At 43.4% G+C, this 14,651-nt stretch overlaps 1 protein-coding gene across 1 annotated transcript in view; it reads left to right on the top strand.

The window, feature by feature from the left end:
• The window catches only part of DNAH10 (dynein axonemal heavy chain 10), a 137,770-nt gene that overhangs the window by 33,497 nt on the left and 89,622 nt on the right, over positions 1-14,651 (top strand). The window contains exons 17-21 of the mRNA XM_023647299.2: positions 6,403-6,567; positions 7,152-7,359; positions 9,740-9,896; positions 13,229-13,705; positions 13,822-13,980. Coding sequence (XP_023503067.2) covers positions 6,403-6,567; positions 7,152-7,359; positions 9,740-9,896; positions 13,229-13,705; positions 13,822-13,980 — 1,166 coding nt within the window. The remainder of the gene's footprint in view (positions 1-6,402; positions 6,568-7,151; positions 7,360-9,739; positions 9,897-13,228; positions 13,706-13,821; positions 13,981-14,651) is intronic.

The following is a 14,651-nucleotide window of genomic DNA, read 5'->3' on the forward strand; positions in this document are numbered from 1 at the left end:
CATCTCGTCATGTGCTTGTTTGCCATCTGTCTATCCTCTTCGCGAAATGTCTTTTTATGTGCTTTGCCCGTCGTCTTGTTCGCTTTCTGACTGTTGAGTGTGGAGAGTTCTTTATATATTCTAGATACTGTCCTTTATTGGAGAGGTGGTTTGCGGATATTTTCTCCCACTCTGTAGCTTGTCTTTTGCAGAGCAAAACTTTAAAATGTTGATGAAGTCCAATTTATCAATTTTTCCTTTTATGAACCACGCTTTTGGTGTCAAGTCTAAGGACTCTTTGCCAAGCCCTGGATGTCACAGATTTTCTCCTATTTTTTTCTAAATACGTTATAATTTCATGTTTTAGTTAAATCTGTGATCAGTCTTGAGTTTTTTTTTGTACAAACCGTGAGACTTAAGTTGAGGTTCATTTCTTTTTCTTTCTTTCTTTCTTTCTTTTTTTTGTCTATGGATATCCAGTTGCTTCAGTACCATTTGTTGAAAGGATAACTTTTTCCATTAAATTGCTTTTTCACCTTTCTGAAAAACTAGCTGGGCATATATGTATATTTGTCCATTTCTGGGTTCTTTCCTCTGCTCCGTTGATCTGTATGTCTGTCCCTCTGCCAGTCCCACACAGTCTTGGTTATTGTAGCTCTACAGTAAGCCTTGAAATTGGGCTGACTGATTCTTCCCTTTTTTTCCTTAAAAAAGAATTATTTTGGCTGTTCCAGTTCCTTTGCTTTTCCCTATAAATTTAAGAATAATCTTATCTATATCTACAAAAGAACTTTCTGGGATTTTGATGGAATTATGTTAGATCTGTTTATCAGTTTGAGGATGATCGATATCTGGGCTCTGTTAAGCCCTTCTGACCCATGAGCATGGCATTCTTCCTGTTGGTTTACATCTTTGATTTCTTTCTGTAGCTTGTGTAGTTTTCAGCACACAAGTTCGGTACCTGTTAGATTTACACTGGGTATTTAATTTTTGTTGAAGGGCTGTACATGGTATCATGTTTTTAATTCTGCCACCTGTTTGTTGCTAGTCAGTAGAAATACAGTTAATTTTTTCTATGTTTATCTTGTACCCTGTGACCTTGCTGAACTCAGTTATTAGTTTGAGAGCTTTTTTGTAGTTTCCTTAGAATTTCCTCCTTGGACAGTTGTGTCATCTGCACATGGGGCAGTGTTATTTCCTCCTCCTGACCTCGGTGACTTTTATTTCCATTTCTTGCCTTATCGCCCTGGCTAGAACTTGTAGTGTTGTGTTGAAGAAGAGCAACGAGAGGGAACATCCTTGCCTTGTTCCCAATTTTAGGGGGAAGCATTCAGTATTTCTCCTTTCAGTGTGATGTTAGTTGTTTTTTTGTAGATGCTCTTTATTACGTTGAGGAATTCCCATCCTTTATTGTTTTTCTGAGAGTTTTAAAATCTCGGGTGTTGAATTTTGCAAATACTTTTTCTGCACTGATTAATATTATCACGTAGTTTTTCTTCTCTAGCTTGTTAATATGGTGGATTACACTGACTGAGTTTTGAATATTGAGCCAACTTTGCTCCTGGAATAAACCCCACTTTGCCATGGTGTATAATTCTTTTTATATTTTGCTGAATTCTATTTGCTAACATTTTGTTAAGGATTTTTTTTGTCTATATCCATGAAGGACATTGGTCTGTAACTTTTTTTTGAACTATCTTTCTGGTATTATTATCGAGATAATTCTAACTTCATAAAGTGAATTGAGAAATATTTCCTCCTCTTCTGTTTTCTAGGAGAGCTTGTATAGAATTGTTGTTAATTCTTTAAATATTTGGTAGAATTCTTCAGTGAAACTATTTGGGCTTAGCTATTTCTTTATTGACTTTAACATTTTTAAAAAATTGACTGTAGGGGCTGGCCCCGTGGCCGAGTGGTTAAGTTCACGTGCTCTGCTGCAGGCGGCCCAGTGTTTCATTGGTTTGAATCCTGGGCACGGACATGGCACTGCTCATCAAACCACGCTGAGGTAGCGTTCCACATGCCACAACTAGAAGAACCCACAATGAAGAATATACAACTATGTACCTGGGGGCTTTGGGGAGAAAAAGGAAAAAAATAAAATCTTAAAAAGAAAAAAATTGACTATTTTTTTTTTTTTTGCTGAGGAAGATTCGCCCTGAGCTGACATCTGTTGCCAATCCTCCTCTTTTTTTTCACTTGAGGAAGACCAGCCCTGAGCTAACATCTGTGCCAGTCTTCCTCTATTTTGTATGTGGGACACCTCCACAGCGTGGCTAGTGAGTGGGGTATGTCCATGCCCAGGATCTGAACCTGTGAACCTGGGCCACTGAAGTGGAGTGCACAGAACTTTAACTGCTTGGCCACGGGCCTGGGCCCTGACTATTTTTAAGAGTAGTTTTAGGTTTACAGAAAAACTGAGTAGGAAGTATAGAGAGTTCCCATATGTCCCATCCACCACCCACTGCCACAGTGTCCCCTGTTATCAACATCTTGTTACATTGTATACATATACAAATGTGTGGTACACTTGTTCCTGTTGGTGAGCCAAATTAATACTTATTATTAACCGAAGTCTATAGTTTACATTTGGGTTCAGTTTTTGTGTTGTGCATTCTTTGGGTTTTGACAAGTGTATAATGACGTGTATCCACCATTACAGTATCATACAGAATAGCTGCACTGCCCTCTAAGCCCCTGTATTCCACCTGTTCACTCCTCCCTGCCTTCCTACCTCCAAACCCCTGGTCACCGCTGATCTTGTTACCGTCTCTATGGTTTTGCCGTTTGCAGAATGTCGTATGGTTGGAATCACACAGTATATAGGCTTTTCAGATTGGCTTCTTTCACTTAGCAATAAAATTTAAGTTTCCTCCGTATAATAGTGCATTTCTTTCTATTGCCAAGTAATATTCCATGTCTGCATGTACTACAGTTTATCCATTCACCTACTGAAGGACATCTTGATTGCTTCTACGTTTTGGCAATTATGAGTAACGCTGCTATAAAAGGCAGGTTTATTTGTGTGCAGATTTTTGTGTGGAAATTTCTTTGTTGTTCTCCTTTGTTTTTTAACTTTGTTAAAATCACAGATTCAGTTTCCTTAATAGTTGTAGGGCTGTTCAAAGGATCCGCTTCCTGTTGGATGAGTTGTGTATTTGTGCTTTTCAAGGAAGTGCCTCATCTCCTCTAAGCTGTCAGATTTATTGTGCAGAGTTGTTCTCAGCCTCCTGTATTATCTTTGCGATGCCTGGAGGTCTTTAGTGATCTCTCCTGTTTCTTTCTGGATATTGTTCATTTGTGTCTGCTCTCTTTTGCTTTTCATCTTGCTAGACATTAGTCAGTTATATTGATCTTTTCAAAGAGGCAGCTCTTTTTTTTCATTGATTTTCTCTGTTGTTTTTCTGTGTTCAGTTTTATTGATTTCCGCTCCAGTCTTTATTCCTTCCTTCTGCTTGCTTTGCATTTATTTTGCTCTTCTTTTTCTGGGTTCTTGAGGTGGGAGTTTAGATTATTGATTTGGGATTTTCCTCTTTCCTAATGTACGCATTTGGTGCTATAGATTTCCTTCTCAGCACTGCTTTAGCTGGGCTCCAATTTATCAAAATACAAATTTTTATATATTTCATTTTAATTTTTATTCAATTAAATGTATTTTGAAAATTTCCCTTGACACTTCCTCTTTGATCCACAGATTATTTAGATGTGTGTTGTTTCATTTTCAGGCGTTTGGAGATTTTTCTGTTATCTTTCTGTCATTGATTTGTAGTTTGAGTCCGTTGTGGTCAGAGAACATACTCTGTACAATTTCACTTGTTTCAAATTTGTTTAGGTTTGTTTTATAGCCAGGATATAGCCTATCTTGGTATATGTTCTGTGTGCATTTGAAAAGAATGTGTATTCTACTTTGTTGGGTAGAGAATTCTGTAAATGTTGATCAGAGTCTGTGGTTGATGGTGTTGTTGAGTTTCTCTGTATCCTTATTGGTTTTTCTGTCTAGTTCTATCAATTACTGAGGGAGGAATGTTGACATCTCCAATTATAATCCTAGATTTGCTTATATCTTTCAGATTTATCAGTTTTTGTTTCACATATTTTATAGCTCTGTTGTTTTGATGCATAAAAATTTAGGATTCTTATGTCTTCTTGTCAATTAGCCCCTTTTATCATTACATAATATTCATCTCTGTCTCTGGTAATTTTCTTTGTTCTGAAATCTACTTTATCTGATGTTAATATAGCCACTCCTGCTTTCCTTTGATTAGTGTTTGCACAATATATATTTTTCCACCCTTTACTTTCACCTTGCCTATATCATTATACTCAAAATGAATTTCATGTAGACAGCCTATAGTTGGGTCCTGTTTTTAATCTACTCTGTAAATCTCTGTCTTTTAACTGGTGCATTTAGACCATTTATATTTAATGTAATTATTGATATGTTAGGGCTTAAGTCTGCCAATTTATTTTCTGTTTTCCAGTTTTTCTCTCCGTTTGCTGTTTCTCTGTTTTTCTTTGTCCTTCCTTCCCATGGGCTGCTCAAACTATTTTTAGAATTTCATTTTGACTTATCTAGTGTTTTGGGGTGTATCTTTTTGTATAACTTTTTAATGGTTGCTCTAGGTATTACATTAATATACATAACTCGGGACCAGCCTGGTGGTTTGAGTGAAGTATAAAAATCTATAGAATTTTACCAGTTTGAATAAAGTATAGAAACCTTAACTCACTTTACTCTCTCTCATTTAGAATGTAATTATCTTAACTATTTCTTCTACATACATTTTAGACCACAACAGGCAGTGTTATAATTTTTGCTGCAACTATCAAACCTAATGTAGAAAGCTCAAGAGGAGAAGGACAGCTTATTATATTTACCCATATTTTTGCTTACTGTGTTCTTTCTTCCTTCCGATGTGCCGAGTTTCCTTCTCTTATGATTTTCTTTCTGTTTGTAGAACTTCCTTTGGCTCTTCTTTTAGGTCTGCTGGTGACATAGTCACCTGGTTTCTCTTCTTCTGAGAATATCTTGACTTCCCTCTGGTTACTGTCAGATGAAGATGGAAGTCCAGGTCCCCCACCCCGCCTTTGCTGACAGTTGATGGGGAGCACCTCATTACTGTGGGGTGGGGTGGGAGTTCCAGCTCCCTTGTGGTCTCCACTGACGGTGTGGGGTCGGGAGTGGGGCTCATTGCTGGAGTGCGGAGATGACAGTCCCATCCCATCAACCTCCATGGCCTCCTCTGGTCCCATCGTGGTAGGCATGAGGGGATGGGGGTGGGGGGCCTCATCACAGCATTGTGAGGGTGGAAGTCTAGGCCCCCCACCTGGCCTTACTGGGTGAGGCGACATCACAGTTTTGTGGGTGGTGTTTGGCTGGAGCAAAGCAATTATTGTCTAAATCTTTTTGTCTTGCCATGATGCCCCTTTTCTGGTTCTTTGGCCGGAGAGCAGGCTCTTCTTGGGGCCTTGGCGTGTGGGTGGCCAGCTTCCTCAGCTCTGGCTCTGGGATAGATGAGGAAACAGAACCCAGGGAACGTAGCACCGTGTCATTCCTCAGATCCTGAGGTCGCTCACCAATTGGCCTTCTCTCCACTTTCGTAGTCTTATATTTGTTTTATGGATAACGTGCAGGGTTTTCTGTGGCGGTTAGTGGGAGGAAGGAGGAAAAGTATGTCTACTCCCTCACCCTTTTTACTTTTTTAAGTAAACAAGGCATTTTTTGCTCTTCTCTTTTTCCTTCCTCCTCTTTCCCTTCTCTTGCTCTAAATCTCCTTCCTTTTTGTCATTTCCTTTTCTTCTCTTCTCCTTTGCATGCAGAACACGTATGTTTGGACTGTGGGCTCCGTAGCTAAACCCCTGGGTTAAAGGTCCAGCTCTGTGCACGTGACTCAGCCTCCTGGAGGCTCAGTTTCCTCATCTGTAGACTCGGCATAATCGTAGGACCCAATTCATGGGATAGCCGTGAGGGTTCGATGACACGCTCAACGTAACACGCTTAGACCATTGCCTCACCCATCATATGTGCTCACCCAGGTTTACCAGTCATGCTCTTGCTGTTTACTTCTCTCAGGAGATTGCAGGCAGGGTGGCGCAGAGTGGAGTGTTCAGGTTGCCATGGCAATGAGAAGACAACAGGGTTGGACCTCCTCTTTTACCCCATGCTGCTTCAGATACGATTGTCCTAAAATTTAAACAGAAGAAGTGTATCATTTGGTGGATTCTGAGCACAGGGCTCCTCGTCCCAGGCCCCAAGGGTGCTAAGTGGATGTTTGCCATCTCAAAGGCCCACAGAGATGTGAGCAGGGTCCTTCCTGTGTAGGGGTGCCAGTATTAACGTTCCCGACATCGCTGGGAGGGATACGGAAAGAAAGAGTTGGAAGCCAAATATCTTTCTGTTTTCCTTTCTCTTTTTCTCCAAAGGTATTGCTGACTACATAACTCGGTGCAGACAGGCCATTGGGAAATTTGAGTCGCTTGTACACCAGATCCATAAGAACGCGGATGACATTTCTTCCCGGCTGGCGCTAATAGAGGCCATCAACCTCTTCAAACAGCCAGCCCCTAACAGCGAAGAAGACCTCCCAGGTAGATCTGAGTTCTTGTTTCTCTGCTTCTGGAAGGAATGGAAAAAAACCTCTTAGTCATGATTGTGCACACACACACACGCACACACACTTCTTCCAGGAATGGAATCAAACCGCCCCTAAAGATCTCAGGCGTTTACTTGTAATTCTTTTTGTCACGTTTTATGCATCGCTTAGATAGTTTTACATATTCCTGAGGCTGAAAATCACGAATGCTTTTGTCAATAACTTTGTAACAGTAAAGTGAATTATATTTTTATAGGCTCACATTTGCTCTTTCAAACAAGATATTTTGAGCAGTCTTAGACTAGTCAACAAGAATTCAAGACAAGCAAGGCTGCCCAGAGATACAACAGCACCTTCAGTATGGCATCCTGGAGCACGCGGAGTGGGCATTCCCATGCTCTCGTTTACTTTTTGCTTAGGGTGTGTCTTGACTTCTGGTGTTAACTCGTTTCCTGCTTTGGGTCAAGTTTAGAGGCCGTCTTCGTATTTCCAAGAGATACAGCTAATGTCAGGATTGCTTTTTGAGTAATGTCCTTTCCTGTGTTCACGAAGAGCTGTAACAGGTGTCTTCCTCGACAGGTGTGAAGGAATTCTTTGAGTACATTGAACGAGAAAGGGCCAAAGATGTGGACCACATGGTCAGGTGGTATCTTGCCATCGGGCCTCTACTGACCAAAGTGGAGGGTCTGGTCATCCACACCAACACGGGCAAGGCCCCCAAGCTGGCCTCCTATTACCAATACTGGGAAAATAAAATCTACGAGGTCTTGACAAAGCTCATCCTGAAGTAAGTTAATCTTGCCTGTTTTCAAGACAGTGTGCATAGATTAAAATAGTTTACATGTATAAATCGTTAAAGGGGGGTCACAAGGTACAGAATGAAAACCAGTTGAACAGGAAGTCTCTTTCTGGTCACAGAGTGCTCGTAGGATGGAGGGATGACTTTCCACTTTGGTCACGTTCGTGTTAGGCCCCTCAAGACACAGGAAAGGAAATGATCCTCCCCACTTTGACTGTCTGCGAGACATGCGCGTGTCTGTGTTCACATGGCAACAGAGAACTGCTGTCACTCAGTATTTGCCAAAACCCCGCGTGATGCTCTGGCCCATATTGAGAGAGGCTAATTTAAGGATGTGTGGCCCATTCGCTCTTCCGATGGTCTAAAGTAAACCCCTGGCTAGAATGAGCATCACGTATTGTTGGATGCCTATTGTGTGGGCCAGCCTCATGCAGTAGAGGCCGTGCTTTCCCTCCTGGAGCTCACAGCCCACAGCCCAGCAGCTCAGCGAGACCAACTGAGAGCTGAGTGCCTGTTATTGGCTGAGGATTGCTCTGGGAAACCAGCCTATGAAATTCATCACTATTACTATTATCTCTGTATTGTCAAGGGTGGCATTCATTTCATCACACAACATCTTTTTATGAAGAATTGCAGAAGAAATTTCTCTACTTTCCCTTCTGATCTTAGCCTCCTGAGAAAGTATTTTTCTTTTTTCTCTTTCATTTTTTTGTTGTTGTTATTTATTTTTTTATTTTATTTTTATTTTTAAAGATTGGCACCTGAGCTAACAACTGTTGCCAATCTTTTTTTTTTTTTTCTGCTTTATCTCCCCAAATCCCCCTGGTACACAGTTGTATATCTTAGTTGCAGGTCCTTCTAGTTGTGGCATGTGGGACGCTGCCTCAACGTGGCCTGACGAGTTGTGTCATGTCCACGCCCAGGATCTGAACCCTGGGCCGCTGCAGCGGAGCATGCGAACTTAACCACTCGGCCACAGGGCTGGCCCCTGTTGTTTTGTTTTTAAATGTTACAGATACTATAAATTGTTGACTTCATAGCTTCCCCTTTTCTCCTTGGCTACTAGGAAGCTTAGAACCAAGTTTGTAACCTGGATGCAGCAAGTGTATAGTTATTTATGATTTGCATTGTTAGTCTTATTCTTGACACTAAATATCTATCTCTCTATCTCTCTATCTATCTTTAAAGATAACATGAACGAGCGCTTACTCTGCACCAGGCTCATGTTATGCTCTTTACAATTCTCATCCTCATTTTACAGATGAGGACACAGACTGTTGGGAAGTTAAGTGACTTGCCCAAGGCCACATATCTAATAAGAAGAAGAGCTGAGATTTGAACCTGGGCCAGTATCACTTCACTAAACTGCCTCTGATTGGTGCCTTTTTTATTTTGTCCGACTTTGATTTTAGAGTTTCTTACTGTAGTTAAAGTTTCCATGTGAGCTGCCGAAATCTGCTCGGAATAATGCATTAATAAACACAAGAAAGCCCTTTGGTCTTCTTGTTTCCTGAGCCCAGTTTGACAAACTTCACTAAATTGATCCTTTAAACAAACCTGTTTTCTATGTATTTCATCTATTTTTGATTGTTGCTTCTAACTTGAACTCCTGAAGCAGCCCCTTCTATAGGGCTGCCTCCTGTGATGTTTCCTTTTCTAATATGCTGTGTTTTCCCTTGATTCATCCCTGCCTCCATCCGTCCATCCCTCCCTTCCTCCATCCCTCCCTCCACCCCACCCTCCATCCTTCCATCCCTCTATCCATCCATCCATCCACTCATTCATTCATTCAGAGGTTTATTAGAACCTGCCATATGCCAGGCACTGGACCTGACAAGGCCTCTGTCCTTCTGGAACTTCTCCGTTCCTCACAGGGCAAGACACAAGCAAACAGACATAAGCAAGATGACTTCTAGAAATAAGGCAGAATAATGTTCCAGGGGGAGAATGAGACGGCTGCTATAATTGGGTGTCTAGAAAGGCAGGGAGAGGCCACGTCTCCACTGAGTCCTGAAGATAAGGAGCGAGCTGAAAGACGGAGGGAGTTTCTGGGGGAAGACAAAGGCTGGTGTGAAGAACATTTTTCCTGCGCCAGAGTCGAGCGTTTGGAAGTCGTCATTATTACTTACGTATCCTCCAACTAATAGATATTAACTTCCCAAAGGGAGAAATGAGCTATTTATGAAATTTAGGCCACAAAAAATTATATACTAAAACTCAGCCCAGGCTGCCCCTGACAGCCCCACCCCGCAACACTCCTTGCAGTAGGCGTTTGATGTGTGAATGCTGGGCCTCTAGTCGTTCTCATCAGTTGTTGGATCTGGTTCACTCTAGTGAGAGCTGAGTCTTTTTTATTAACCCCTCATAGGAATTTGCAGTCTTTCAATTCTTTAATCCTTGGAAACGTCCCTTTGTTCCAAACGGAAACCATTTTGACGGCGCCCGAGATCATCCTTCATCCCAATGCAAACGAGATTGACAAAATGTGCGTCCATTGTGTCCGCAATTGCGTGGAGGTCACCAAGGTAAGGGCGGAGGTGTCTGGGTTGTTTCACAGAAGGCTCCTCGTCACAGGCGGCTGGGCCCACCAGCTGGTGACAGCACGTTACCGAGGAGGTGAGGACACACGGTCCACTTCCATTCTTTGCCCAGAGAGTCATCCCGCTCCTCCTCTGTAATCTCTAAATGTTGGACTGTCCCAGGGCTTGATCCTGGCTCCCTTTTCTTCTCTCTGTATAATCATGACCACTCCGATGGTTCTTAATACCTCCCCGGTGGAGATGACCACCCCATTTCCACCTCCAACCCCACGTCTCTACCACACCCCACACTGCAGGCGGTCCCCTACTTGATGTCTCCCCTTGGACCTTAGACTTGGCACATCCAAGGTGGAATTCTTGGCTTCCCACCTTGCACCTTGCTCCTACCCCAGTTTGCCCTCCTACCGGAAATGGCAGCAACATCCACCCAACTGCTTGAGCCGAAAACCTAGCAGCCATCCTTGGTTCCTCTGTTTGTCTCGTCCACCCGTATCCAGCCCGTTGTCTCGCCTCCCAAACTCACTTCCAGTCTGTCCTCTCCTCTCCTTTCCACGTGACCAAGCTACCCCGAGGTGCTGTCCTTCCTTGCCTGGGCTATTGCAGTAAAGTTTCTACAGTCCATTCTCCACCACACCTGATCAAATTACCTTCTTAAAATACAAATCATTTGATATCAGCCTTTGTAAGAAAACCCCCAGTGACTGCACACTGCGCTTAGAACATAACCCAGACTCCTTACTGCGGTCCAGGAGGCCCTTCACAATCCAACACCTGCCTACCTTTCTGAACTCAGTTCTGACCCCAATCAGGCTCCACTGTGCTCCAGCCTAATGCACCTCCAGCAGGACACCCTCGTTCCTCCTCGAAACGGTTACACTACCTGTTCCCTCTGCCTGGAAACGTCTGCCCCCAGACCTTTACTCGCTGGCTCCTGCTTGTCCTTCTCTATCGCGTCACCCTAATCCGCCTTCTTCCTGGCACTCATCACTCTCTGACCTTTTCTTACTCATCTACTTGCTCATTTACCTGTTGACCATCTCATGTCACTAGAATGTAATTTCCATGAGAACATGGACCTTGTGTGTTCACATTTGAATCCCCAGCACCTCGAACAGCATCTAGCACATAGTTGGCTCTCCGTCAATGCCTGTCGAATGAGTGTTTGTTGGCAAATAAACCAGATTTTATGTCTTACCAACAATGGGAAAATAGGGCCATCTTTGTGGATGTCACACCCCGTTAGGACACTAGCATCTTTCTCTTGACTTAGTTTGTTCAGAAACTCAAACCTTTTTCAGGCATTTTTTTTTAAGCAGAAAACTAAGTGTAGATGTTACAAACAGGGAATTTCATTTCATTGTGCTTGGAAGTTAATGACTAGATTGCACATATTTGTAATCTATGCTCATGAAGTTGTTTTTAATCCTTTGTCATGTAAATTCTCTTAACTTATAGGTTACATCACTGACTCTTTGAACAGGAATCAAAATAATGTCCCAGTGCTAAATAAATAGAAAGACTGTGCATAGAGCATTCTGGAGGGCCCGGCCCCGAGGCCGAGTGGTTGAGTTCGCGCGCTCCGCTTCGGTGGCCCAGGGTTTCGCTGGTTCGGATCCTGGGCGCAGACATGGCACTGCTCATCAGGCCGTGCTGAGGCGGCATCCCACACAGCACAACTAGAAGGACCCACAACTACAATATACAACTGTGTTCTGGGGGGCTTTGGGGAGAAGAACAAAAAAAGATTGTCAGTAATGTTAGCTCAGGACCAACCCTAAAAAACCATGATGGATATTAGTCACAACGTTTCACACCAATTTAACCAACTTAACCAGTTTTTCTCCTTCACCAATAGATGGATTTGAGGCTTTTTGTGAAGTCTGTATTATTTTACCTTCATAAATGCTTTCTTTCAAATGAAAAGAATTTTTGCCTATCCTCTTGGAAAATGTACTTTATTAACAGGAATCTCTGCAAGTAACCATTTACGACTCGGAAACTGAGCGTGGCTTACCTGCACCATCTCTCTGAGTGTCAGGGTTCATCTTTCTTGACTGAAAACAAAAGGAGTGAAAGTTTGAAACTAGAATCTTAATGGCCTCCTCTGTTAAGTGGGAATGCTAACATGATCCACCTTCTCAAGTCTTTGGGAGGACAAGTGATGGGATACATGTCGAGAGCTTAGCACGGTGCTTGGCAATCAGTAGCTCTAAAGAAATGTCAGCTGGTGTCATTGACATTGGCACTGGTATTGCTAGTTGTTGTTACGCCTGTTATGTAGATGGCAAGACATGGTTCAGAGAAGTTATGTGCAACACATCCATGGTTTGCTTATGAACCACACTTGATTAAAAGAAGAGGAAATCTTGACTGCAGCCCCTGCAGAGTCAAGGTGTCAAGTTAACAGATTTGTTCTGGAACACCAGGGAGTCAATTTGCCCCACTGTATGTGTCTTCATCTGTGTGTAAGGACACTAATGTTGTTTTACTCATCCGTCCCATAGGAGGTGGATGGCCATTGTTATTTAAAAAGTTTCTTGTTGGTATAACAAGTGACTTCCAATCTTAGTGGCTTAAAACCACAACTATCTATTGAGCTCATGGCTCTGCAGGCTGAGTTCTGCTGGGCGGTTCTTCTGGGCTTGGCTCTGCTCACTCGCATGTTTGACGCTTGGCTGGCTCTTGGCTGGGGTGCTGGGTTCTCCTGTGTGTGGCTGGTCATTGTCCCATAGGCCAGCTCAAGCTCGTTCGTCTCATGGTTGCAAGGTTTCAAGAGCTCGAGAGCTGGAGCTGCGGGCCTGGTTGAGCCCTTGGCTTGGAACTTGCATAATGATGCTGCTGCCCCTGCTGGTGGCACAGTTTAAGTCACAGGCTAGTCCAGGTGGGAAAATATGCTCTTCTTTTTTTTTGAGGAAGATTAGCCCTGAGCTAACATCTGCCGCCAATCCTCCTCTTTTTGCTGAGGAAAACTGGCCCTGAGCTAACATCCATGCCCATCTTCCTCTACTTTATATGTGGGACGCCTACCACAGCATGGCTTGACAAGCGGTGCCATGTCCGCACCTGGGATCTGAACCAGCGAACCCCGGGCTGCTGAGAAGCGGAACGTGCGCACTTAACCGCTGCGCCACCCAGCTAGCTCCTAGGCTCTTCTCTTGATGGGAGGAACAAAAGGTTATGGTCATGTGTATAATCTAGTACAATTTATTAATAACGAAGTGATTTCCGTTACTAGAAAGACATCACTGAACACTAATCGACACACAGGAAGCGCTGTGGATACTGACGTCCGTCTTCTCCCGACTCTTGTTTTGCAGCATTTCGTTCGATGGATGAATGGCAGCTGCATAGAATGCCCTCCCCAGAAGGGGGAGGAAGAGGAACTGGTTATCGTCAGCTTTTACAATGACATTTCTCTGAACCCTCAGATAATTGAACAAGCTGTTATGATCCCGCAGAATGTGCACAGGCTTCTGGTCAATCTCATGAAATACCTGCAGAAGTGGAAGAGGTACCGACCCCTCTGGAAGCTGGACAAAGCCATCGTGATGGAGAAATTTGCCGCCAAGAAACCTCCGTGCGTGGCGTACGACGACAAGCTGCAGTTCTATTCCAGGATAGCGTGTGAAGTCGTGCACCACCCCTTAGTCAGGGACGAGCACTGCGTCAGGCTGCAGCTGGGGCCCCTGGCCTACACCGTGCAGGAGAACGCCAAGTCCTGGGTGACCTCGCTGGGAAGACTGCTCAATGAGTCGGCCAAGGAGGAGCTCCACAGCCTCCACGAAGAGATAGAGGTGGCGGACGGCCGGGCTCGGCTCACGCTACTTTTCGTGAAAGTCAGGTCTTCATTGGGTGCTGCTTCCTGCTTTCCTCTATGTTCATTAAGTGCCCTTTGACTTTTCTCTTACAGCACCTGAGCAAGAACCTGAAGAAGAGCCCCAATACCCTGGAAGACCTCAAGTTCGTCCTCGCGACAATTGCAGAAATTAGAAGTAAATCCTTGGTGATGGAGCTGAGGTACAGGGACGTCCAGGAGCGCTACCGCACCATGGCCATGTACCACCTGCAGGTGAGCCAGCTCATTCCTCCTCGGCGCCTCGCGGTCGGGTTCAACACCGAGACCCTTTTCAGAAATGTTGCTCAAACGGACTGCCATGCGTTTGCTTATGACTTTAAGTAATAAAATTTAAATGTCAAGCAGTCCCAGGGACTTAGAGGAATGCAAACTTAGAGATTGTTTCTTGATCTTGTGGGGCTCAAATAGTCTTTTTGGCAGCCTGGTCTGTGACTTCTCACCGTTTCGATTCTCCCTCCTCCTTTTTGTCTGTTTTTTTTCTTTGTGTGTGTGCGCGTGGGTTAATTTCCTCTAATAAGTGAAGGACTCTTGCGAAAATGATAAGAAGAGAGAAAGTGAGAGAAATAAGACAATAAAAGAAACTGGTAGATGATAATAATTCAGTTGTTCTTTGCTTAGGGTTGTTAAACGTGGTTTCAAGGAATTTTGTTAAAATTATCAATTTTGTCTTTTGTTTCCTTTACTCGATTAGGTGAAATTATTTTCAATTCCATCTTAATCTCCATTATGGTCTGCTTATATTGTCTATGGACCTCTTGGTTTCACTCAACTCATTTTGCAGCCTCAGATGCCAGTTAATTCTGATCAAATGCTAGATAGTGTCTGTGACAAACTGTCTAGGGAGCTGGGGCCTCCGGATGACCTTGTGTTTCATCAGAGATTTG

The sequence above is a fragment of the Equus caballus genome, chromosome 8 (assembly GCF_041296265.1).
Source record: "Equus caballus isolate H_3958 breed thoroughbred chromosome 8, TB-T2T, whole genome shotgun sequence".
NCBI classification, from domain to species: domain Eukaryota; kingdom Metazoa; phylum Chordata; class Mammalia; order Perissodactyla; family Equidae; genus Equus; species Equus caballus.